At 33.1% G+C, this 27,986-nt stretch overlaps 1 protein-coding gene and 1 long non-coding RNA gene across 3 annotated transcripts in view; one reads left to right on the top strand and one right to left on the bottom strand.

The window, feature by feature from the left end:
* The window catches only part of LOC118181831 (uncharacterized), a 118,091-nt gene that overhangs the window by 68,692 nt on the left and 21,413 nt on the right, over positions 1-27,986 (top strand). For both annotated transcript variants that reach the window (XR_015041803.1, XM_035351033.2), the window contains exons 21-30: positions 5,536-5,607; positions 7,139-7,245; positions 8,548-8,620; positions 12,563-12,661; positions 15,193-15,354; positions 15,442-15,576; positions 19,846-19,930; positions 23,578-23,669; positions 27,698-27,760; positions 27,883-27,975. Coding sequence is in view for 1 of the 2 variants with exons in the window: in XM_035351033.2 (XP_035206924.1) it covers positions 5,536-5,607; positions 7,139-7,245; positions 8,548-8,620; positions 12,563-12,661; positions 15,193-15,354; positions 15,442-15,576; positions 19,846-19,930; positions 23,578-23,669; positions 27,698-27,760; positions 27,883-27,975 (981 nt within the window). In the remaining variant the exon portion in view is untranslated. The remainder of the gene's footprint in view (positions 1-5,535; positions 5,608-7,138; positions 7,246-8,547; positions 8,621-12,562; positions 12,662-15,192; positions 15,355-15,441; positions 15,577-19,845; positions 19,931-23,577; positions 23,670-27,697; positions 27,761-27,882; positions 27,976-27,986) is intronic.
* LOC118181833 (uncharacterized) lies at positions 272-27,970 on the bottom strand. The gene is made up of 3 exons (XR_004756960.2): positions 27,838-27,970; positions 7,374-7,440; positions 272-3,085 (listed from the first exon to the last, which is right to left on the bottom strand). It is a non-coding gene; the product is annotated as an uncharacterized LOC118181833 (long non-coding RNA).

Consider the following 27,986-nt stretch of genomic DNA (forward strand, 5'->3'; position numbering starts at 1 on the left):
ATGAGTTAGTATTCAAGTTCATTGAATAAAAAAATGAAAAATGATTAGAGAGCTTATATATATATATATTACCGTGCAATACCGATATCTGGCAAATGTCGATATTCTGCGAGGAATGTCAGCATTCAGATAACCGCTGGATGAATGTTCGAAATATTTGCTAAATATCATTCATTCTAATTTACACCGGCAAATGTCGACATTAAGTATATACTGTGATGGTTTATGACGAATAAAAATATTTTTGTTATTATAAGACAAAAATGCAACTATTTGAATCATACTTTATTATCAAAGAATATTTGGATATATCTTAAAATAGGAGAAAGCTTGAGTAACAGCATATGTAAATAAATTATTAAATCTGAAACGAATAGTACGTTCTAAATCAGAAAAAATAATGTCAGTATTAAACCTAAACATTCATTATGTGGTTACTGTTATATAATCTTATTTATTGCAACAACTGTAACTGTTATGACGCTTTGAATTCACAAGCGTCTCTTGCTTTTACAACTGCATTTAGTTGAGAAACTCTTCTTTTTTGCAATTACAGTGTGTATAGCCTTACCCTTCACTTTTCGAATTAGTTGCAACTACTTCTCTCGATGACATTCTTGATAAAAAAAAAATTCATCTATGGAAAGTAACTTTTCTTTACAAATTGCGAACGGATTAAGGGTCAAATTCTGCTGACTATTTTTGTCAGCCTATCAATTGCCGCCAATACAGTTTGGGCATCTATGCGACCACAGTTGATATCAGGGATTTGTATTCATACGTTATCCCTAATATGAACAATAGGAAATTTTCTTTTTGAGCTTCGTAACATTTTCGTTGCATGCAATAGAAGATTCTATTTCGAGGACGCTCTTTTTATAGAAATAAACTTAGATACTTAGTTGTAATATACTGGGTTTCTATTGCACTGCGGCAGTACTTCCCAGTAGCATGAGAGATATCCCGAAGGAACATAGCGTTGAAGGAAAATCAGTTTGGTCCTGTAGCAGAAAAAATCAGAAGAGGCTAAAACGAAAGAAATAAACTTATGCTACTCGGTCAGGACTTTATATGAAGATGCGATAGGATGCTGCTGCTCTTCAGTATTTTCCTCTGGAATAAAGAAAGTATGGTCACTGCTTTCTTTTCTTTTCACCATCAACGGAAAAACTGGCCCACTGGGTTAGGTGCTTTTCAGCCTGTTGGATCCCGTTGACGGAATTAAAAATAAATACATGAATAAATATAAATAAAGAGCTTAGTACTGTGTCCTCTGGGGATTGGCCACGAAACGAGGAACATTGAAATAAGGACCAGAACATGGAAAGAAGGTGCATGGTGGGGACTGCTGAGACTAAGCGGAACATTTTTCACTATTATCATACATGTTACGCATACAGTTATATTAAGGATGTGCTATAATAATCAGGTACAAATGTAAAGATGATCAAATACATTACAAATTGTTGAATACATTAAATGAGTTCTGGATTAATCATAATATTAAATATAATTAAAAACAGTAAAAACAAAAAAACAAGACATTAAGTAAATTAATATATGTACGGAGCAGGCTGCTGACGACACGGTGTCCAAGATAAGAAGTCACTCCAGGCTGTCAGCAATGCTTTTAGCAATGGTAATGCAGTCTCTAATGCAGCTGAGCGCATATTTATTCTTAATTGTGTTCTTAAACCATGCCGACATGTTGATTGCAGTTGGTCTTTTTAAATGTGAATTCTCAGTGTGCGAGCAGTCAAACAGATAGTGATCTGGGTCACCAGTATTGCCACAAATACATTGGTCACTGTCTCTTAGGCGAATCTGTGAAGATAGGACATATATGGACATATGGGCCATGCCCTGTACGGTCACTACACAGTATTTTCTTCAAAACTATTATTAGTTTCAATACTTGCCATTTACTCGCCAGACAAAGATGACGATGCCAAGTCTCTTTTCGGTTTAATGCCAAAGAGAGAACTTCGGCATATTCTTTCGTGGTATGTTGTGTTCTTGGCCTATCTGATCAATTATTTGTATCGTTATTGTTCATCCATGTAGTTAACATATTCTGTATATCCTGATTTACCCTTTCAACTGAGCCTTGTGTTCGACAATGACGAGGCTTTCCGTGAATTATTTTAACATCTTTCCACATAGCTTATAGTTCGAATACGATTTGATCACTCAGTTCTCTACAGTAACCTGAATCCAATATACCTAGCACCAAATGCAAAAAATATTTGGAGGTGATATGCTATTTCTTCGGCGATCTTATAAAGGTCGTATCAAGACAAACTTTGTTAAGTGATATTGATACACCATCTTGAGAAAGATTGTGATGCACCATCAGTGATCTTGATTCTTGTATGACTGCAGATTTATCACGTAAATCTGAAATCTGGAGTTTAACTCCGGATTGACCATTGGTTTCACAGCGATATCTTTTTAAACTTTATGTGAAATATATTTGTATTTAACTTGCAGTTCTCTAAGCATACGTATCTGAAGCCTCACATGATCCCAATCTGAGCGATAATCGATTAGTGTTTGGCGTTGAAGTCTTTGTAGTAAGTTAAAATGGTAACCTAGCTAAGTGGGTTTTCTGGAATTGTTCGGATTGTGAGAATTGTCCCTTTCGACGTCAAGTCCCGCGTAGCTGAAACATAATGTGATTTGGACTTTGCCATTTCAGGAAATATCTGGACACTTTTCTTGAAAAAAATAAAAACAATTGTCTTCTAGTTTACTCGCAATTAATGAACGTAGCTTAAAGAAAAAACTGAAGGATAAAAGATAAAAAAAATACAAATCAAAAATGCTCTTTCTTCTCGGCACATGACCTCAATCGCGATTTGGCTTTTTTTGTCGCTTCTCTTTCTGCTTATCGTTTTCAATCCAACAAGAGCTTATCTGTTCTTGTCGACATATCCAGCATTGTTTCGAATGTATGAGAATATAATCAAATATTCGTTCTTTAACCGACGTAAATAATATAGGTAAAAAAACAACTGACATTCTCTAACTTCGGTTTTTCGTGGTAACATAGGTATATCATATTTATCTGTTCCTTCCTCTATCCCTGCAAAAGAGAACAAAAAATGAGGGCAGTGTAATAATACTGAATAATTCTTAAATTTTTTTGCAAAAATTAAATTTAGATAATTTAGATAACAGATTTACTTTCATACTATTAGATTAACTTGTAAGGATTTTAAGTTTTACTAACGTTATTTTATTTTAAAACTTTACTGTACCCTCTTGTTTTCTCCTTCCGGCCAGAATAAACGCGGTTAGTTTTAGTATGGAAATTGAGCTTGCAAACTGTTAAGTATTTAAGTTGTGGCTTTAAGCCAAGAAAAAGTTAGAGAGAGAGACACTTCTCGCTACCTTATCTAACGGCGCTTTTCAGTCAGTTGCTATCCGCCTTTAAGGCCAGAACTTTAGTCCTCTTGATACTGAAGACGTATTGTAGTTTTCCCGCATTCTGCGTACTACATACGTAAAGATTAAAAGGCCAATCTTAGCGTTACTAGTATTTGTAAAGTATTTAAGTTTAGCTCTTATTTAAATTTAGTTAGTTTGTAGTTCTTTACGTTTTGGACCATAAGTACTGGTCTTTGTATCTCGAAGTTCGGGAGCGCAGCTATAAAACTATGAAGAATAAAGGGTAGTTAAACCGTGTCGTATCTTCTACACTTTTAGGAACATAGTTTTTAGTAAACTCCCTGTTCTTAATCAGGACTCCAACACGTTTGTCAAAGCAATTATAAGAAATAGTAATCCGGATAAACTTTCATAACATTAAATTTATACAATGAAATTTAAATATATTTAAAAAATGCTAATGTATTTACCTACCAAATTCTGAGAATTAAAAATATTTGCGCTAATGTTGAATACATTCATCAAGAAATTCAATATCTAATGAGTTATATTTATCAATAATAAAATTCCTCTTAATTTTATTAACTTACTTTCTCAGAATTTACACATTAGGTCGATTAATTTTTCTTGTTATTAATAGGAATTACTTAAACCAAATTAGAAGATATTTACTAATGAATAACAGTTGTAACTATTCATGCAAGTATGTTGTCTTTCGATCTTTGTTACTAACAAATGGACATCTCTTTTTTGGTCCTATTATACGCCAAATAGATGAAAACATGAAAACGTTTTAATGTTACTCACCTTTTTCATTTTCACAAGTTTTTATATTCCCATCAAATAAAAACTACATTTCTTTTCAAATTATTAAAATTCAATTCCGCATACCGTTAAACGCTTCTATAAATTTATCTAAGCCCACCAGCGGCCGAGCGGTAAAGTCGCTGACCATTGGTAGTTCGGTCCGAGGTTCGAATCCCGCGAACGGGCTGGCTGCATGGACGTTTTCGTGTTTTTCCCCATGTGTAACATGTATACGAGCCAGTTTCCCTTAGAAAGTCCTTCACGAAGGCATCTCTCACCTTAGGCAGATAGCCCTCGAGGTTTTGCCATAATCACACACACACGTAAATTTATCTAATAATTACTAACTTGGACTTTCAAACTTCCAAAAGACTTAGCAATTTTAGAATATAATTTAACTTTTAATTTTGATTTTAATTTTTAATTCGTTTTTAATTTTCACAAGTTAGATCCTACAATAAGATGTAACTTAAGCATAGCCTTTACGGCTCTCTACCACTTTTATTTTTCACTTTTGCAGACGACTATTACGCAACGCAAAACGCAATTCTGGAATTTTTATTTTCTTACTTTATCAAATTACAATTCTACTATTCAAATCGTTTCAACACTTCACATCCGTTTTCTTAGAGTCTCCTAAAACAGTCTCATAAAATTCAGGAGCTAACTTTCTTCTTATGCTCAACATTTATTGGAAAAATATTAATTTACACAGAATTTAATTTGCCTAATTATAATTCTGGTTTATAACTTCAAGAATTCAAATTTTATACTGTTTAATTATTCTAGAATATTACGTACTTAAGGGCACATTGGAACAGATTATATCTTGATGATAATAACAAATTAAAAACACATTTGAACTTAAGGTAATAGTAGTCTTTATTACTATTACATAAAAAATTTAATGGCCTTGCATTAAATTTGCTTATTATTTTCACTTATTTTTGAATTTCATGAATTTGCGTTACATAAGCATAATATACAATATAATACATAATTTACATAATATAAATAAATTCATGTATATATGTATACATATATACATAAAATTGGTTGTATTATGTAATGAATACATGATATAAGCATTGCATATATTGAATATTTACATATATACATGAATATTTGCTCATTTATATTCATGTATGTAACGTTTACAAAATGTAAAGTATTTATTACAATATAGTTTAAAGTTGAGAATGAAATTGTTATTCTTTTATCGTGAAGTACATACTTTTGTGATGAATAAAGACGAGGAAAAACATTTACGAACATCATTCCAGAAATGTCCTTTCAAATAACTATATTTTGACAAAATGTATTGTTTTTTTAATTTAGATTGAAAAGTACTACAGATCCCACAGAGATATTGAGTGGGGTTTCTGGAACAAGAATCTGTATATATTCCAGGTAAGAAATTAAATTTGATTTTCAATTAGGGAGGATATTTAAACCAAAAGTTTACTGGGCACAAATATTAGTCACTTTTAGATGAAACAAGTTTAAAAACCTAATTCTTGAGCCAAACGCTAGCTCGAATTTGACATGGCAAGTAATCGGACAATGTGTTGATGTACTGGTCTCAAACTCAAAGTTCATGGGAGAAGAATGCTTGATCTGATTTGATATGAAACTCTCGAGCTAGAACAATTTTTAACAAACTTTTTAAACATTTTTAACAAAATAAAATTAAAATAAAATAAAGAATAAGTATACAAGAGAGTACAAGCATACGGAGATACAAATACAGCCTAACCATCCTACCTTTTTTTTCTTTTAAGTATAAGCCTCGCGCATAAACTAGGTCTATATCTTTTTGTCTCTAAAATTATGAATATAGTATTCGCTTCAAGGACCGCATAAAATTCTTGGGAGGCCGCATGCTTAGAGTTTGTGACTACTTTGTGGACGTACTCAGCATCAGTGTAGGACCATTCTTCCACCAACATTTCTTAGTGAGGTTACTTGAAACATGGTTAATTGCCTGATGGCTCATTGATGATAATAATCTTAACAAAGAAATCCGAAATCGGAAAAAGAAGAATAAGCAGCCCTAAACTATGTTTCAGTGAGAGGATTCAGCTTTGTGTTTTGATAACATGGGACAAATAATGGATTAGAATCCTTCTTTATGAAATATTCAAATCACGCCTACTTTCGTAATCACTAGACCGTCAGTCGCTTCTGTAAACCAATTGAAGGAATTCATCTAAGTGATCTATGGAATCACTAATATCAAATTTGTTTATTCTTTTCAATGAGAAAATCTAGCTGTTATCTTTCAATACAGAATTCGTTAAATTTTCATTAAGGGGCATTTTTTTCGGAATCCTTTTCTTATTCTCCTTATTAATGCTAACCTTATCATGAGTTTGCTTTATTTCTCAGAAGAGTCGCAGTTTTCAGCTTTGAGTTACAAATTAAAAGAGAAATCTCATTGCAATCACAGTCGTTTACTCATTTGGTTAATAACACCAGTTTCTTAGAGCCTGGAACAGTGTCCTCTCTCGAATTGGTGATTCTGCTCAGAGCAAATTCCAGCCCTGGGAATTCTAACAAGTTAGCATTAATTGCAGTTATGGTCTTTGTAATATCGCTGTACTGCTATGCAGCTTTAAGAGAATTTTCTTAAGAGGATATAGCCTTCATTCGTGTTGCATATAAGAAAAACTTGTACAGTTCCTAAAAATAAAGTCTAGAGTGACAATGTGTTATAACCTTATTCCAAATAGTCAATAGAGTATGCAGCGAATATTTTCTCTTTGAAGAATAGTTTTTTGGTCTTCGTTACCAAACCTTTGTCTGTTGACTTATTTACTAGACTCATAAAGCTCTTTCTTAAACTGAAAAAAAATGTCGAAAACATAACACTTCGTAGAATTTATTCTTTTGCATTTTTTCTCTGTTAATACTGTATTTTATAATTTATTTAATTCTCTAGTCCAGACCTGTTACCAGCGGAACAGGAGAAACAGATTATGAAATCGAACATGAATTTGATGCACCAATGCGTGTAGAAAATGAATATTTCACTGTATGCAATGTTGGGTAAGTTACTTTAATTTAATGTTGATTTAAATTTAATTTGAGTCCTAATTTAGTTTCATTTTGATTATAAACATATTATACAGCTTTATGATATTATACGATTTGGTAGAGTTAAGGGGAGTCTTCACCTTTACTCATTGCAAATCTTCATCTGACATATTCATACAAAACAGCAACTTCTCTTCTTCCAGTCATCTGGAAGAAAAAAAAAATTTTAGCAACAAAATTTAACACATTTTACATCATTTTCCTTTTCAAATAACTTTATCGGAATCTTTTTTTTAATTCAAATTTCTCAGAAACTTTCATATGTTTTCAGCTTTTTAGAGTTACGTTTTTCATTCCCCGTTGTTCTGCAGTAAAATGTGTGAAATGTACCAGAAGTGTCACTTGTGCAAGTGCATTAACGCTACTATTTAACCGACATTCTGCATGCTAAAACCTTAGACATACTAGACTTCAAAAACACATTAATTTCAGAACTGCAACTAATGTGAGAATAAAACCTAAAGGAACCGCCTTTGCATTTTTATTGACTTCACTACATGGGTATGGGCTTAAATCAATATCTATTAATTCATTTGTAAAAGTGGCTTTTGTGGTATTTAGATATCCGGGCGGTTATAACTAACATCTTTAACTAATGACAGTTATGGCATTGATTGAGATACTGATTAACAAACGTTTGTAGCTGGGGAAAATAAACTGCCTTGTGAACTCGCTGTACCTTTTATGCTAAGGTGACCTAAGATTGGTTAAGCATGCAAGTCCTGTAAAATACTCAACCTTAACCCTTTGAAGGCCAAAACGCCAGAGATGTCCTTTCATTTAATCTACCCCAACCACACGAAACGGCCGAGATTGCGGTGTTGTTTTCTTCCCTTTTCCTAAGGTATCAATCAAATAGCAGGTGCAGTTCTCACAAATGCATTGTTTCAGTTTATTGCAGATAGCTTGTCGTTCATAGAAGGCTAATGAAAGCTTCTTTGTTAAGAAGTAGAAAGGATGTCTTTTGAAATCTTCACACCTCTTTCTAGTTAATGGACGGGGAGTAGAGGAAACGGACATGCGTTTAAATATTTGAATCATACAGGTTAGCGAAGGCTTCGGTTTTCTACAGGTTATACTAGTTGGGATAATCGTCTTAAGTCGTTGTTGCTTTTGCATAGAATAAGAGATTTTCACTGATTTCATTGTGTGTTATTTTTCTTAATTTTTTTTTTTTTTTTGCTTTTGATTTCGTGTACTTTATGAGAATTAAAAAAAAACTAACCTAACTTAACCTATATTTTAATTTTACAGCGAGGTCATGCCTGGAGCAATGACACCGTTGGGTATGGATACGCTTATGAAATTTTTCAATATAGTTTTTAAGGTAATTAAAATCTTTCTTGTTTGAATAAGCCTTCTGGATTAAATAAATAGAAATGTTTTAGAATAGGATGTCTTTTTTTTTTTTTTTTTCGTTCTATTATAAAGAAGAAAGTCGTTCATAAAGAAGAAGAAACAGACAAAAAACATCATTGCAATAATGTTTTTTGTCTGCTTCTTTTTACGTCTGTTTATGTTAACTTTTGATGCCCTGCTCCAACTTTAGACTCATTAATGGCCGAGCGGTTAAGTACTAACTAGTTCATTTCGGATTCGAGCTTAGGCAAACAGGTTGGCTGCATGGTAGGCTTTCCCCATATGTGACGCGATTACGAGCCAGTTTCTTTTCTAAGTCCTCCATAAAGGCTGACCTCTCTTTAGGCAGATAGCCTTCGAGTTCTTTGCCGAATTCAAATAATATAATTAACAAAAATAGAAATTATTATTTCTGCGCATACCTGAAACTTTTAAAATACAGTAAATATGTTAAAGGTTTCTTTATCATTAGGAATCAAATAATACTGCCATTTCTTCGGCTAATGTTATTCTACATATTGGTATTATGACATCATCAAGTTAAGTTTCGAGACTTAACTTTATGATGATACCAGTTTCGAGAGCTATTGTTAGTCATCGGCGGAACTTTTAAAGTCATAAAAGTACACTTTTAAAACCTTGTTTTAAATTGTCTTCACATTATGTGGATGCAGGGCAACAAACTGGGAGATTTAAAGTCAATACACGTACTTCTTTAAAATTTCTGCTTTAATTTTTTACCAGCCGTAAAATCCTGTTGAGCCTAAGTTTGCAACTCCTGCATTTTACCTGGTTTCCATAGTTGTAACCCAATAGCTAGTTTGGATTCTAACAGCTGATGACAATTGGAGTTCACGTTACTTCCCAATTAAAGATTCAACAAAACGGAATGTATGAAATATAATCCCCTTTGTTTAGGGATCATTTATACTTTCACTCTATGAAAAAAGAAAATAAAAAAGCAGTAATTTCGTCTTAATAATTCGAATAAAGGTTTCTTTTTTTATTGAATATTTCTAGTTAAAAATATTCGATTTAATGAAAAAAATAAATTTTTAGTGTTCTTTTCATTCCATCTGTCTGAGGAGAGTAACAGTCTGTTCAATATAACAAAAATTTCAAATTACTGAAATTCGAGAAATCAAAATTCTACTCCAGTCTTTTTTGGTACAAGTCAACATCCAGCAAAAAAAAAAAAAAAAAAAAAAAAAAAAAAAAAAAAAAATTAATTTCTTCATTGTATTCTTATTTGTGGGAATTTATGTGGAGATGCCACAATAAACATAAAAAATAGGAACAGGAGAATCGAATCCTGAATCGAATCTTCGTACTGTTTTCGTTCCTTTTGAATCTTAACCTAAAATCCCGTTACAAGTTTTAACCGACATCTTTGAAGGGATTAGTTTCCAATAGACGTATTCTTTAAAAAATATGATGTGACTAACATGATCTCCAATAACTCCATATTTTAAATAGCAACGAGCTTTACATAATGTAACGCATCCCACTGGTTCATTTGCAAACAAAACCTATTTTTTATTCTAATAAGGCATTTTCCCCGCTTCCTTAGCATGCTTTCGTAGTGTAGTGGTCAGCACACTCGGCGTGTATTCGAGAGATCCGTGGTTCGACTCCCGGAGAGGGCATTGCTCATTTTTCATCTCTCCTGCTTCAAAAATACCTAATGTCTCTACATTGATGCCCGAATTAAAAAAAGGTTGTGGATGATGATTCTCCACCACTGGATTTGGCGATTGGGTTCCCTAATCCACAGTGGCTCTCTAAAAAGGGAGAATATATAAGGTACTTCTCCTGTCTTCTTAGCATGCCTTCGTGGTGTAATTGGCCAGTACACTTGGCGTATATTCGAGAGCTCCGAGGTTGAAGTCCCGGTGAGGGCATTACTCATTTTTCACGTCTCCTGCTTAAAATAACCTAATGTCTCTACAGTTCCAATAAATAAAAAGGTCCATAGTCTATAATATGAAATTTTAGATTATATTTTATTAGATATATTTGGGTATGTGTAAAAACGTTTTCCTAAATATATATGCCAACATAATCAAATGCTTGTCCCTTTATTTATTTTTTAACACTTTTTGGGGGTAGTTGAATAACGTAGTTGAATTTTAATCGGTTTTAATTAAACAAAATTAAATGTTTATAATACAGTATTTAAAATAAATACTTTGAAATGAAATCGTAATTTAATATTCTTCTGTGTTATTCCTGAAGTATGGATAAATCTAAATTCTTTTGAGCTAAACGTATATCTCTGCGATATTTAGATATCAGTAAACAGTACTCATTAGTTTGCAACAGTATATTATGGTTTATATATGCAACAATATATTACGTTGATTGTTGCAAAACTGTTTCAGTAAAGTCTCACTTCCGTTTGTCCGACATTACCCAAAATGTAATCAACTATTTATATGAATGCAGAAAGCTAAAAGATGGAGAACAGGAATTTTATATGAATGCAGAAAGCTAAAAGATGGAGAACAGGAATTTTTGGAAGTTTGTTATGCGAGTTATTGTGGATGAAAAAATCATCAGATATATACAGATATATATACAGATGGATATATACCAATAAAAAAATAGGAAAAACGTATTGTGAAGATTTTTAATCTGTACTTTTATTTGTTAAAAACCACCATCAAATTTTTGAACCATGAATTCTATACAATTATTTGTGCTTATACACAGGCCTTGTATGCCCATGTAATATTTATATTCATATTTTTATACGGAAGAAATAATCCCTTCTGCCTGGATGACTATTAATCTGTAAGACTTTTACAACAAAGTCAGGTCAGGGTTATCTCAGGCGGCGCTTAGTATCTTTATAGTTTTATTACATCTGGTATTCCGAAAGAATTTTCACACAAATATTTATATTTTGAAAGTCTAAAAATGCCTTATTAATATTATAATGAAATTTTATTTCATTAGAATCATAGCTTGGTAATTGTACAAAAATTCATTCCAGTACAAATATTTTTCATTTTTAATTAATGCAAATAATATTAGAAGACCTTTGAATAAAAAAGCCTGCCGGTGTTTTCTAGAATACGAATTCTATAACATTCTGTGAATAAAAATACGATTTTGAAGAAAAAAAAAAAGCTACATTGACCAATATTTTTCACAATAATTTGCATAGAAAACAGGTATATACAGGCAGACGGATATATACCAATGGAATAGTAAAAACTTTATCCTTTCTTTAAAAATGTTCATCGCATCATCAAAAGAATTTATTTATTACTTGTTCCACCATTAGGCGCTACATGGAAGGGAAGGGGGTGTCGCATGGAGGACTTTTTAAGGACAACTGTCCACTATTTAAGGAAAAGTGGCTCGTATCTTGTGTTCTACACATGGAAAAAAAACCACGGAAACGTCCGCGCAGCCAGTCCATCTTTGGGACTGGCACCCCGGATCGAACTACCAGTGTTCAACGGTTTTTGTCGCTCGGTCGCTGATGGCTTTTTATCTTAATATTAGAAAAATATTTAATGGTGTTTTGTTTTTAGTAGTGCACAAATGCAAATATTTAGATTTTCAATTTGTGTGTGATCCGTGAATAAAATTCTCAAATTTAATATCCAAAATCTCGAATAATTTTTCTTGTACGGGAGTTGAACATTTTGTATTTGATTTCCTATAACGAGTATAAAACTTTTCTAAATATAAGTATAGGTACGGGACAATAAAGGGCAAGTGCTCTTGTGGACTCGGTATATATTCTCAACAGAAATGTTTTTAATGTGCATCATGTCATTTTAGTATCTAGCTTATGAACTAACTAACCTAAAAATATGTTTTTTACATTTATAAACATTTTAATTCCATGTTTTCTTGTAAAATATCATAATATAGCAATTACTGTTATTGTTTCTAGAGAAGAACATTTATTGAATGGCAAAGTGCAGTGAAGAGTAAGTATTTCCCCAAAGGAATGGCATCCCTATACAATCATACAGTTTTCTATGCAATCGATGTAAGTAAGATTTCATTAAGAATCTTTTTATTTATTTAGCTTTTTATTTATTATCAGTGATATAATAGATTTAACGCACTATTAACCGAAATAATATAAGGAGCGAAGTCCACTGTTAACTTAGAATTATGATTAATCTGAGAGAAGCTAAAAGAAAATTAAAAAATGGATAATTTATACAGTTAACAGAAAAATATTAACAGTTTAACTGCATTTCAAGCAATTTAATGTGAAGAATAAGTTCATCTGACTGTGTAAGTGAAAGCAGTATTCAAAATTAACGGTATTGTTCCATTATCGGGACCAGAATCGTCGCCGCATTTTTGGCTAAACTGGCCAAGAGATTGGATCATACCAAGTCGCCAAGGTTTACTTTTAAAATTATTACAATATTTACTTTAAAAAATAAAAGAATATTTTTTCAAAGTTGGCAACGAGAATACAAATACTAAACATGTGACGGTAACTTGTGTTATTATTATTATTTTTTTACTTACCATGTGTATGATCATGGTAAAGCCTCGAGGGCTATCTGCCTAAGGGGAGGGATGCCTTCGTGGAGGACTTTCTAACGGAGACTGGCTCATATACACGTTACACATAGGGAAAACCACGAAAACACACATGCAGCCAGCTCATTATTAATGTACTAAGGCTGTTGGAAACGGTATAAACTATAAATATAATTTTATCGAACTTGATGCTGATTGTCATACGTAAACTAAACTATGGAAAGATTACGGGTCAGTGCGAAATGGCGAAATAAATGTCAACGCAGCACTGACCGTAAGCAGTTAGATTTTTATTTAACTGCGTTTATGTGGCTGCAAAAGCGTCCTGAAACACAAATGTTTTCAGGCATTTTAAATGATATCTGCAGTTTCATGATTCAGCATTAATCTTTATTCGCTAACTGAATTTTTTTCCCGATTTCTTTGGCAAGTTGGTTAATTTACACAAAAAATTTATTAACTTAGGAAGATATGTTACTTTTTAAAATTTTCCTTGAATTTTTCTTCAACTTAACCGTATTGCAAACATTTTAGCGATTATTTTTATGTTTCGAATTTTTCGCCAAATCGTCAGCTTTTGTCAATATCTGAATCCGGTCCCAATAACTGAATAATATAAAATTATCTTAGTATCTCTTCAAAGCTCGCATATGTTCTCATATGTTTTCCTCCTGGACCACTAATACGAATATTCCATCTCCACGAGCAAAAGATGCTCTGACGATGATGTCTTGTTCAGAGTCAATGGGTTTCAAATAAACCGAAAGCAAAATGATGAGTTGAAAGATGCAGTAATTTAGTGGTAATAATTTACAATTAAATAAGAACTGAATGCAAATTTAAATATTGTTTACGCATATAGCCAAATAGAACCAAAAGGAATAAGTACAAAACATTTCAAACAATCACTGCACGAAACTGATATAAGTGGAATATCCTTGAAACTTAAGTAATTTGTGATATAATTAGATACAAAATTAAAGTCTCAAGGTATTTCAAAAAACACTCAGTTATGTCAAAAGTTGAAAAATTAAATAATTTGAGGTAAAATTAAAAGTTAATTTAAAACCGAGAATAATTTTAAAAACACTGAATTTCACATTCCTGTATATAAGCCATCTGAGTCTTATGCAGATTGAATATAGACTAACACTGGCCATTAGCTATACAACTCACAATAGAGGCTCATAACCAGGACAGGTGATGAAATATCCTAAGGACTACACCAGAATTAAGAGCAACTAGATTAAAAACAGAATATCAGAATATAATTCAAGTTCAGTTCTTTTTAAAATAAAGAAGTTTTAAATGATGCGATTCTTTTTGTAAATTCTTTCTAACTTTAATTTACTTCAAAGAAAACAATCTTTAATTATCATAATTTACTATATTTCTTTCTATCTGCTACTTATAATGTTTCCAAATATGAAGTTAGGCTAAGCTTTGGATGCTTATAATGTGATGAAATAGTAATAATAATAATAAATGAAGTGTCTTGATACCCACAATTTCTAACAATATAAACTTTATTTCTCTTAAACTTTTAAATCATTTATTATTTTTCATTTTTCTAATTAAAATAGTTTTTAAATTATTTAGATTAATTTTTATTACTCTTCAGTTAAGAATTATAATGGAAGTGAAAACTATTGCTATTAAATTATTCTAATAGATTCCAGTAAGATCTTTTGTTAGAGTATCGTGGATATATGACACTTTTACTTCAATTAAGAGACGCAATTATTGTTCATATAAAAGAAATAACTGCTTGATACGATTCTGTTCTGTAAAAACAAAAGAAATCCAGTCTTTCCAATATATTTAAAGGTGACAGACGAAAAGAATAAGGAAATACCACTATAGAGATATCGAATTTGAAATGCATGGAACTGAGGCAAAAGAGTTCGAGCTCCATTTCATTAATATAGCAGAATTCCAAATGAATATAACAGCTGTTTTAATATCACTCTAATTTTCAAATTTCAGTTATAAAATTTCCAGATGTTTTCCCCATTTTAGCTGATGGAACATATTAGTGAAGGGAGAGGCATTGTTGAAGCCGCAATGATTGGACTTTATGGAAGAATTATTGATGATGATGATATGTTCGAGATGGCAATGATAAGATATGGAAAGAAAAAAAGACAGTCTTTCTTGGCGAAAAACTTCAAATTATTTCTAGTAAGAATAGCTTTTACTTATTGTTCCTTATCTTCAGAAAAAAATGGTACTCAACTGTGTTTTATGAAAGCTTATTTTCTCTTGCAGACTCTCACAACTGCTAGCAAAAGGTTGAAGGAATATCAGAAAGCGTACGTTGGATATAGAATACCCGTTGAAAATTTTAATAATTCCAAAGATCTTTTCGATTTTCTCTTATATTCTTGCAGTGATCTCTGTGGTGTAAGTTTTGTCTTGAAATCCATTTATAATCATTAATAATTTCACATTTTAATTAAAGAAGGTACGTTATCATTATGCCATGAGTATCACAATTTTTTTGCTTGGCCAACTATTCGGCAGAACACCCCTACTCTAGGCGTCTGTGGCCTTAAAATTCAAATATAAGTACACAGTTTTTGAATTTAGAGAAAGAGCAGCATGGGCTGACCGCTACTGTATTATACTTCCTTGCTGTTTGAAATGAATTTATGGGCTTTAGCTTGGGCATGCCGCTTTTGTTTCGCAAATACTTATGACCGAGCCAGGATTTATTAGGAGGATTTCATCTGTATTTCACATTCAAATGTAACTTGAATTGTTGCTCTGAATTTTCCGAAAGCTGAGAAATCATTATGCTTTTGTGATATTACGCTTTTAATTTTGATATAACAGCAGACTGACTTACCAATAACTAAATTTCATTTTAAATTTTCACTTTATATTGTAATTACCGTAGTTAGATAGTTGTCGGAATAATAAGTAATTTGACTGTCTTTACTATTCTTGCAAATTTAGCACTTCATTGAAGAACCGTATACTCTATGTACTGGAACGAGCATAGAAAGACAGCGGATTCAAGTTGTTACAATCTTCCAGTTTATAAACAATATGCTTTTATGAACAATGCAATTGGTTCTGAAACGTTTTTAATGCCTTAATGACATTCCTATTTAAGATTTTACGGTTTTTACGGTTTTGTGGTTCATACCAGTTCGTAAAATTAAAAGCTTTCTTTAATTTACTGAACACATTAATCATAGCAAAATAAATGAGGGCTGCACCTTCATCTGCATATGTGAAACACAATAGTGTTTGTATCGGTGTTAAGTAAACGTGCTGCCTGCAGAGAAGGAGTTTCAAAGTTTTCATATCTTAACGTTACATTACAACACTCTTTTTTTGATGGCAAAAATATACAAAAATTAATATTTGAAACAGAACATCTAGAACGAATCCGATACACTGTGCAGAGAGAAATCCTTCAGAAATTTCTCCTGTTTACGCATTTAATCATTCAACAATTGCACAAAAATCAGATTAAAATTTTTCATTATTCTTAACTAACTTGCCGTCCATCACAGAAAGAGGCTATAGTAGTATGCTCTAAGCAAACACTGAATAATTTGGGCTTTAAGAAAAAGGTGACTTTTAATATGTTTTAAGTACCTTTCGGTCAACTATAAGAAGGCACAGTAAAACTTCTAACTAATGGTAGTCCAAGCGTATATTTTAAAGTATATTTTGGATCAAAAATCACATTCATTAAACCGTAGGCGGCGTTTAATGTGATGATGCGTAATGCTTTCAAAATAGCAATGACATGTTACTAATTAAATATAAATATAACTAAAAATATGTAACTAAGTAGGTTTCAGAATTTTATTAAGGAAACTAGGAAATGTTATTTATGAACTTTATACAATGTATTTAATGTAAAATCCATTTATGAACTATTCATAACGTTTCTGGGAATGACTTGACCGTTGCTATTCTTCTAAGACTCGGAGGATATCCCTTATTGGAAAAAAATGCCTTTAAAATTTGGCAATACGCAAAACATCAAAATTAGTTTGGGGTAAATGATTTCACCGAATTTGGTTTTCAGGATAAAAAAAATTGCAGAAATGGGTTTACTCCTGAAAATAGGGACCTGGGTCTGATCGACCTCAAAGTCGATAGAGTCATTCAAAATCTACGTCATGCTAAAGTTGATTTTTTGCCTAATTTTAAATAGTTAACTGAAATCAAAACCAAACTGTTTGGCGACTTAATTGTTTACTTGGGACACTTCTCTGTCACTTGATAACGTTTACATTCTACGCTAATGGAAAGTGAAATCCCAACACGTAGCAGAAATGAGTTTGAAGGGACGACATGTAGGCAGAACACTTATCTTGTATTTATTTGATAATTGTTTCATGGTAAACGCGATAAGAGCCATTTGAAATATGAAGTGGAAGGGCATTAATAACTGCTGTGGTCACCACTGTTTTAAATGCAAGTATGCAAACGCGCATCTCATGCCTATGCCGTATGTCATTTTTGGAATGAAGTCTCATGCCTGCTGCACTTAGTCAAATCAGCAATGATCCGTTCTGGTTGTGGATGACGATGGATTTGTCGCATAATCATGTCCATTCATGTTCGATGGGAGAAAGATCGGGTAATTTCGTACGCCAAGAAAACATGTCAACACTTTGTAAAGAACGACGAGTGACAGCAGCGGTATGAGCGTTATCTTGTTGGAAGATGCCCCCTGGAATATTACTCAAAAATTACAGTGCAACCACTGTAATCAACAATCTAGTGTATAAATTTGCTGTCAAGGTGTGTGGGATAACGAAGAAAGTGCTCCTATTGTCATAGGATATTACTCTCCAGACCATAATTCCTGGTCTACGTCTAACGTGTCTACGCAGCCCAGACACTTTAATACCTAACTCTCAATAGCCTCTTTCTAGCCAAAGTTCGGCCATCATTGGCACCAAGACGGAAATCACTCTTATCCGAGAACGCGAGAAACCTCCACTCCACCCACTAATGAGCTTTATCTTGATACCACTGAAGTCACTGCAGGTTTTGCTTTGGAGGTAGTGGTATGGGTGGTGGTGGTGGGGGGGGGTCTGGCTAGAAGCTCTCTCTCAAGTAATCGGTTTGTTGCAGTTTGCTGTGTTACTTTGGTGACACAGATCATTGTAACAACTCACTGTCAAATTCTGCAGATCCAGTGTCTTCCGCAGATGCAGTGAGATGCGACAAAGACATGTGGTGAATAAGGAGGTCTTATCTTTGAGTGGTAGTACGTGTTCGGCCAAACCCCAGCCTTTTCGAAACAGTATCTACGCATGACCGCTGCTGCCAGAATACTTGTATAGTGGATACATCCTTATCAAGTTATAAAATGTTTTCTCCATCCTTTCAGCATGCTTTGTGGTGTATGCGTAATAACTGGACAGGTCCAAGTTCGAGTCATGGGGAGGGCACTGCAAATTTTGATTGTCTTCTAGTTCGAAATACCCTAATGAATATACAAACAATAATTCGTCCCCACCAGGATTTGGCGATTAGGTCCCCTAATCCCTTTAAAAGGGGAAGTATATAAAGCATTTCTCTCTCCTTCTAGTATGCGTTCGTTGTAGCATGGTATTCTCGAATACGCGCCGAGGTAGAACCTTCGGCGTGTATTCGAGAGCTTTAGCTTTGAATCCCTGTGAGGGCACTGCACATTTTTTCACGTATCCTTCTTCGAAATAAACTAAACTCTACAAAATCTTTCTGCAATCCTGCGAAAAGAAAATCTACCCTCTTGTAGCCCTATTACATGGCTCGTTAAAACTCAGTAAGCTGCTGATACTGCTTTCTTCGTCTCTTTCTTTTTCGTCTTTTTTCTAAGGCATTCTCAAATCTCCGTCACAACACCTGAAAAATAAATAAAGCGCATGAAATACTAAAAACCATCGCGTATTAAAAAGCAAGCGTGATTTGGATGTTCATAATGACGCTACTAGTACTACTCTTATTTATCTGGTACGAAAATTAAATAGACATAATCCTCGAAATCATTGATCATTGATAATATGAAAACACACCTCCCGAATTTTGTTTATCTGGCAGTACTCTTTTTTGCTGTTGGAACTTCATTGTGCATCAGTGCATTTTGTGTTTTCTGGAGACTTCAGTTTCTGGAGAATTGCTTCAGTTTAAAAAATTTAATCTGTAATATTTTGAACATATTATCGAAAATGTTAATGACGTTAAAAGTTGTAGTTTTTAGGTTTTCGTATACAAACGGACGAGACTTCGCCATTTCGATAACAGTACACAAATGATAATATTAATCGCCATCAAATTGAGCGGTGTCTGCTGTGAATCCAAAAAACGGCACGTTTTTGCTGTCATGCTAGAGCCCCAGAAGAAGAGTGAAATAAGCAAGGCTAAGATCCAATATTCGAAATCAAATGAAGAACGATTTTTTCCCAGATCTTTAAAAGGATTTATAACAGATTATTGGAGCAACCAAATAATTGGAAAGTAGCTTTTCATGAATGGCCATAGAATAAGCTTTTAGTCTTCAAATTTTTTGCCAATATGAAACTTTATAATTTTGCTTATGATTATTGCAATACATTTTGCCATAGTGAGAATGAACCTTTGTTGTAACATTATCAAAATTAAAATTCCTTAATTTGAATTTCGTTAAAAGTTAAATAATTTGTTGTTTTTTCCAAGGCTATGCAAGCCCATATGATATGTTCCCAGACCTCATCAATGTGGAACATGTTTCTCCTTTCAATCCTTCGTAAAGCAGCTGGAGGTAAGGCTGGACGATGTTCCTTTATAAATAAAGCATAGATTTGGTCCAAATCCTTGTAACTTATTTTCTTGTAATTATGTTTGAGGGCTTTAGAAATAACAATAAAAACAATAGCACACGCAGGAAAATAAGTTAATAAATTTCGTCCTCTGATCAGATAATTGCATTCTTATCAACGTTGTTGCATTGGTATTAACATAAAATGTATCTAAAAATTGCTCAGTTTACTGTATGGGAAATTTTTATATGTAACTTAGCTTTATGTATATAACAAGAAAATGATGCAGGATAATTTAAAGTTTAATAGTGCATCTCTCTTATTTTCTTACTCTCTATTATTTAAAGTGTGCAGCTGTCTTATTCGAAACTGAGAAGAGAGAAGATAGGTTCGTATAAGCCTGTTTTGTAGCAAAACACTTGTTAGAAAAGTGAGGGGTTAATGCAATAAAAAGATGCCTTGCTAAAATCCTTTATGAAAGCTGTTTTTGAAAATATGTTTCATTTTATGCGAAAAAAGGTTTTAAAGCAGAAAAATTGTAGTTACTGAAACAAATGGTTTTATTGTAGTCCAGTTACAAATCTGTTATTATAATTGGTCATAGCACCATAAAGTATAATACCCATGAGTGAAAAAAGGAATGCTTCAGTGACTGTAAGAGAAATGATTACTATCATGACAGCCAAAGTTGAGTACTGAAGTTAAATGACGCGAAAGACTGAAGACTTCTTATCGACTTGCTATGAGTCGATAAAAAGCAATTATAATTTCTAATACCTGAATTTCGATTTATCACTACAGCTTTGTTGTAAATATGTAATGGTCTATGTAGTGGTTAGCGTTGCCGATTGGCGTTATCTTTGGTCTGGGTTCGAATCCCGACGAAGATTCGATATTTGTAATGTACAATGTCTTTGCGGAAAGGACTCTTAAAATAGACGGCGTGCCGAAAGTCCTCTCGTGTAGTTTGGTAGTAGGGAAAGAGGAGAGGGAGATCGTTGGCCATCCACCGAAGCGATTATCCTTAAAAATTCGGACTAAAATGGACCTAATAAAAGTCGTACTGTTACCTGTACCTAAGGCTTATGCCAAAGAAAATTCAGTCCTGCCTAGCTACGATAAAATTCGTGGCCTTGTTCTAATGTTACTATCAGACAAGTGAAATACAAAGAGTCTAACACGCTGCTCGTGTTTGGCAAAATATAATTCCATGAATAATAATTATAATTTCTATGGAAGAGCTCAGAACTTTGAATTATAATTTCACTCAGAACTATAATTTCTACGGAAGAACTTTCAGAAGAACTTAATCTAATGCTGAAATTTCGTCCTTGGTACTGTTTAGCTATTAGTATAAAATACAACTCAGATATAAAAAACTGTAAACTTCAAACATATAAGCTCCTTTCCTTTAAGATGACATACCGCTTTAGTTAAAATAATATCCGTAAACATCGTAATACATAGTAAATATATGTTAAAACAATGTATTTATAAATTTAAATTTTTAAAAAATACGCTTACATAGAAGCTGGCATCTGGCAATCCTGAGATCATACAGTAGTTTCCAGATAGTTTTCAGCCCTAGTTTGCTGAAGTTCCTTTTATGAAGCATAGTACTTCTTTAAAATATAAGCAAAACTCTCAACAATTCTTCTGTTAGAGTAGTATAAAAGTTGCATTCGAAACTTGCCGAACTTAAATAAATTTGAAATGAAACTTTCTGCATTTGTTGCTTGCCATACGTCCATACGGTCCATCGACCATTTAAACGAAATTTTTAAGAAAGAAAAAAATCCTTATTAACACAACGCTCAGGATTGAGAAAGAAAGTCATTCCACGTGAACTCCCGTGCCACTTATAAGAACAAATAATTTAAATTAATTAAACGGATGAAATTAGTAACTGCAGAACATGAGGTGCATATTCTATAGTTTTTTAGAATTTCTGTTCAAATAATACCGATATATGTAGTTAACGGCATAAGATATGAAGGTCTCAGTAAGAAATTGCACTGTTTCGTAAACAAAATCAAACGGCGAATGATTATAGAATTATTAACATCTGTTCATTTATCACAAACTTCAGAAAATTAATCCTCATGCCCGCCGTAAAATTTTACGTTGCAAAATATGCTCACCGTTATTACCATCGCGGAACTTAGATGTCGTAATTTAATCAATTTAATCTAAAAGGAATAACATAAAAATGCATTAATCGCATATGAAACTATTGAAAATTATTTTGACACAACATTCAAAAGTACAGCAAAAACACAGCATTCAAAAGCACAGCATTATTTACAATACTGACTTGAAGAATTTAGATATTACTTAGCATTTTTACTTCTTTGTACGAAATAAAAAGGAAGTATTGTAATCGCGAAAAGTTTCAGGCAGCATATTTCAACGAAAATATCCCATTTTGACCTCTTTCAAATGCAATTTAACGATGATTTTGCGTGATATCTGTACGTAAGGACAGAATAAAATACTCTTTTCCTTCAAAAAATTATAAAACTTCCTTAAAATTAATTCTGAAGAGAATTTTTCGTGGCGACTGTACGAACGTATGTACGTACGTGCGTACGTACGTATCTCGCATAACTCAAAAACGAGTAGCCTCAGAACGTTGAAATTTTGTATATAGAACTGCTATAACATGTAGATGTGCACCTCGTATTTTGGTTGCAATCGGCCGCACCAAACGTATATAAATATATTTATATATATATCCATTCTGTTACCCGGCTCAGTGATCTCAGTTTCTTTACTCTTATATGTTTGTAAATTGTACAATTTTTGCTTTAAAAATGATCGAATTATGTTGTTTTTATCATCCGGTTATGGATTTTATGCCTTTAGCAAATCTGTGTGCAATATTTTTAGAATTATCAGCAATTTTAAAGTTGTTTAATTGCCGCTAAGCATGTTTTTAATGGCGGCCATTGATGTTTACATTTGAAACAGGAGACTAGTGAATTTGTTGCCAATCTACAGAAACTTAGCTTCGCAACAACAAAGATAATGCATTCATTTATTATTGCCAATTAAATCATGCTTAATTCTTTCCGTAATGTTTTCAAGGAAATAAGTGTTTCAGATTTACTTCGTAATTTTTAATATAGATATTTTCAGTTTTTATGTATTTTTGCCTTCTCGCGAAGTGAGAACTGAATTAATTAAATGAGAAATACTCAATCGTCTGTGAAAAACTGTTTATTTTTTGTTTTGTTTGCTTAATTTCTTTTATGCAGCATTCTAGCTTTAAATTCTATTCTTTAAATGATATAAACTTTGTGCATTATGAGTTATGATATGAACGAAATATATACGTTAACTGTTATATAATTATTGGATTATATAACAGTTAACTTAGTTTCCGTTATATAATTATTATATAAGTTAACTGTTATGTAATTATTAATACTGTTAAGTGAATCTAGCGCCAGAGTATCACTATGGTAAACAAATAGTAGAGTGAATTTTAAAGAATGCATTTATTCTATTGTGGTGTATGCGCTGTCGGCGAAGTAGATTTAATTCAATCCAATAAGTTAATGAAATGCAAGAAAAATGCGTATAATTTAATATTCCAATACTAGGAAGTCATGTGGTGCACACATTAGTTTTTGTTTTTCGTTTTCAGAACTGAATGCTAACGTATACTGCGATTTTGCTCAGTTTTTAGCAACAAGTGGAAAAGATGTTGAAAGTGCCGATGTTCCATCTGCCATACAGGTGAATACTTATCTCAGAAATATTTATACTTACCTTATCTTTCAATATACTTAACCTTATCTTATACCTCAAGCAAAACTTTTGTTCATTCGCAATAAATTCTGAATATTCACTGCTGAAATGTGTTTGAAAACTGAAATGCGTTTGATTGAGGTATCAGAATATAACAAATTTTAGTGAACTCAAATCTAAAAACGTAAAAAACTGCTAATTAAAAACGCTGCTAGCTAAATGATGAATTGAAAAAAATAAGATAATAAGTTAGAATCGCATATCATTTCTTTCCGTAATTATCTCTTTAAAATAATGCAAATAAAAAGAACCTAATTTTAAAATGGTCATCCAGTCTTTTACATCTGACGTTATTGTTGTTTGAACATTATAAACTGAAGAAAATTATATCATTGACTCCATAAAGAAATATATAGCTTGTCGAATTTAAAGAAGGTAAACTTCGCTTAATTCTTAAATACATTTGACCATTAAAGTCACGTTCATTAATTTGTTGAAAAATGTTGCATTGCTGAATGAGATATTTTTGAACGTGGTGAACATTCATGTAAGAGAAAACAATCAGTTTACCGCTGTGAATAATGTAACAGAATGAAGAATATTTCAACGAACTCAAAAATGTTGTAATATATTTTTGATTTTAAACTTGGAATAATTTTAGAAAGAGTTTAATGTTTGCTTCAAGTAATTACTAAGTACACATTGTTCCAGCTTCAAAGAAGTAAATGTTATGACATTGTATACTTAAGATTATATGCAGTTTGTTTTCACATTTCATAATGGTATAACTCGAAATATCCATTATTCAACTTTCCATTGCAATACCTTAAAAAGTATATTACCTTACTTTTTAAAGAAACAACACTTGAAAGATATGCCATATTAGAAAGTTAAAAATCAGGAAGAATAAATTTTGCGGCACATAGAAAAATGAAGAGTATAATTTTTTTCGAAGAAAAAATAATTTTTGTCCATCTACCATTGAAGAGTGAGGCAAAATTAAGTTTTATTCGATTATGTTTTTCATAAATTCATTTAAAAGAGCTCTATATGCACGATGCAAAAATTTTTAGGGATTGTCTGACAGACTGCCCGTATGATGTCCACAGGAGAAAAGGAACATACATTTTAATTACCTTTAAACTTTAAATAGTATGTTCTTCATCTGTAAAGACGGAAGATATGATTTTTTTGTTAGAAACATGAGAATATATAACCACGGAAAAATTTAGGTTTCACTTTCTTGTTCTTCAGAAATGAAGAAATAACATTGAGGTCGTCGATGTTATTGCGTCAATGTAAAATGATCCTGAAAGCAGCCACTTAGACGACCATTGATAGAGTTAATAGGCAGGCACTTTAAATTTTTTCCATAAATTGGGAATCGGATGCGTTGATACATCGTGAACACATTAAAGCAGGGAGCGTCTATGAGATGGTAACACACTGAAGCAGGAAACGTTGTCTTTAACGTCTCTGTGACTTGTGTGAGATCTGGATCCATTCCTACCGAGTGGGCTCCTACTAACTGTTACTGTACGTTAGCCAGGCTTCCGCTGGAGTTTTAATTCGACTTCGGTGACTTAAACTATTCAGCAGAACGTAAATGTAAGGGCTGTATTACACATCCTTCTTTTTCGGACGAACAATTGTTTTAAACTACACTCATGTCCATAAATTAAGTATAATTCGGAGTCACGCGGAAATCGAACTCTAAAATAAATATATCACCGGTAAAATCATTATACACATCTTCAAGAATCATACGCAAATTTCAGGAAGCAACCAGATGACACCGATGGTACGTCACAATGACGAGAGTGTAAGAGTGATATATAAGGAATACAGGCAAAGAAGTCAAATTGTTCGCAGACGCTTTATAAGCATTTCAGCGCAATAACCGAATAGTTATGACACAAAGGACGCATTTGGATGATTTTTTACGTGGTAGAATTATCGGCCGTCTGGAATGTGGGCGTACCCAACTGGAAGTATCAGACGAACTTGGAATTGCCCAGAGTGTCATCTCGAGGCTTTGGCAACGATTCCAAGATGATGGTAATGTGAGTAGACGTTACAGCACAGGTCGCCCCAGAGTTGACGAATGAGGACCGGTATTTGGCAGTTACTGCCAAAAGAAACAGGTAGAGCACAGCCTCAGACCTGTCTCGTCAGCTCTCTTCAGCCACTGGTACGACAATTGCAAGGCAGACCGTACAGACGCTTAGGGCAGATTGGTCTATATGCTCGTAGACCTGTCAGATGCGTTCCACGTACTGCAACTCACTGTCGCCTGCGGTTAGCCTGGAGTAGAGAGCATGCATTGTGGACACCGTAACAGTGGGCTTGTGTGATGTTTTCCAGGTTTAGCTTTCAGTCTGATTCTCGTCGGACTTTCATATGAAGAGCTCAAGGTACCCGTTACCACCAAGAAAACATCATTAAACGACACCGTTACGGTGGTGCAGGAGTGCTCGTTTGGGGTGGAATTATTCTGGGTTCCAGAACTGACCTGCATGTTCAAGTTGGAACCATGACAAGCCAAATCTATCGGGACGTCATTCTGGAACAACATGTACGTTTGTTTCGGGGCGCCATGGGCGCACGATTTGTGTTTATGGATGACAACGCCCGTCCTCACCGTGCAAACATCGTAAGCGAATGCCTCCAATCGAGGATATCACCCGTATGGACTGGCCAGCATTCTCACCGGACTTGAATCCAGTAGAGCACGTGTGGGACATGCTTGGCAGACGAGTTGAAGCCCGTCAACTTCCTCCTACATGTCTACCAGATCTTCGGAGAGCATTGCTTTTTGAGTGGTGTAATGTCCCCCAAGATCAGATCGATAATTTGATACTCAGCTTGCCTAGGCGTTGTACGGACTGTATTGCATCGTCTGGGAGACATACAATGTATTAACAATCATACCAACCATGTAATATTGGTTTTTTGTAACTAGGTGTTTTTTGTAATTTGCTCCAGGGAGAAAAAATCGCTATTTTTTTAATAATAGCAAACATATAGCATCTTTTTTTGCTCTTTTCTTTACCTTTTGTTTAATAAATAAGCTTTACAAATCTGTCAAATTTGTTTTGTTTCTAACTCTTCCTTTGCCTGATTTTGCATTATCCTTAATTTATGGACATGAGTGTATTTTTCTACTGGATTTATCACTGAAAGAAGGATACGCCATTGTTTTCTCCCTTTCGTAAAATGTAGAAGATTCTACGTTTTCACTTAATCAGCATCAAACTAAAGAACTTGAATGGAAGTTCTTTGTTGGCTTCTGTCTTTGTAATGGAAAACCAGTTCCTCCTTTCCCTCAATTAGCATCAAACTAATGGATGGAATCAAAATAATGAATGGAAATTTTTTGTTGGTTTCTGTCTTTGTAATGGAAAACCAGCTACCCCTTTACATAGTAACCCAAAGTGACGCGTGGTAATTGGCTGTTTCACATCATGTGAAAAATTGCTTTAAACAGTTCTTATTCTGCAACGATTTGAACTAAACATGTATTGATACTGCTTTTAGGAGGTTTTTTTTTTTTTTTTTTTTTTTTTTTTTGTGGTTGTTGTTATAGTAGCTACTTTAGCTTTCATACCTTCAAATGGACGCTATGATAGCTTCAATATTTCTCGGAAATATTATCGGAAGAAATTTATATCTAGACAATAGTTTCCTCAGTGGTAACACCTTAGCTTTGTTTATTTGTAACATATTTACTGTAATATATTATATATTTGTAATATATTAACATGCATCATCTGAAACTTTGAATATCTGTATGTTTTTTCATATTTAAACAGGGTTACGGCCAACCACACATAAATTAACCTGCAGTTTAATTATATCGAATAATTTTTATTATAAACATTCTATACAATCACCTAAATATTTGCGTTTAATTAAATTTTTCAGAAATGTGTATTTTTTGATACCCTGATAAGTGAATGCTATGAAAAACATTCCTTTGCTTTCGGTGGTACTAACACATCATTTTATTTCAATAGAACCTGGCGTTTCACATCGCGAATGAAATAAATCCTGAAGCCTTCAAGAATATGAGTAATCAGGTGAAGTTATCATTTTTAATTGTCACCATTTTAAATTTTAATTGATATATAATGTGTCAGTTTTCGCTTTTTGTTACCTTTTACATAGTTCTGGGTATATCTTTATATCATTTGTACAACAGGAGATCTCACATTGGTTGGAAACGTCACCTTCTGTCGCTGGCATTAAATTTAGGGATTTCCTTCAGAAACATGGCCATAGATGTCTGAAAGAGGTAAGTTTAAT

This window comes from Stegodyphus dumicola, chromosome 6 (assembly GCF_044657685.1).
Source record: "Stegodyphus dumicola isolate Sdum_Otavi_A_Nest chromosome 6, ASM4465768v1".
In the NCBI taxonomy this organism is placed as follows: domain Eukaryota; kingdom Metazoa; phylum Arthropoda; class Arachnida; order Araneae; family Eresidae; genus Stegodyphus; species Stegodyphus dumicola.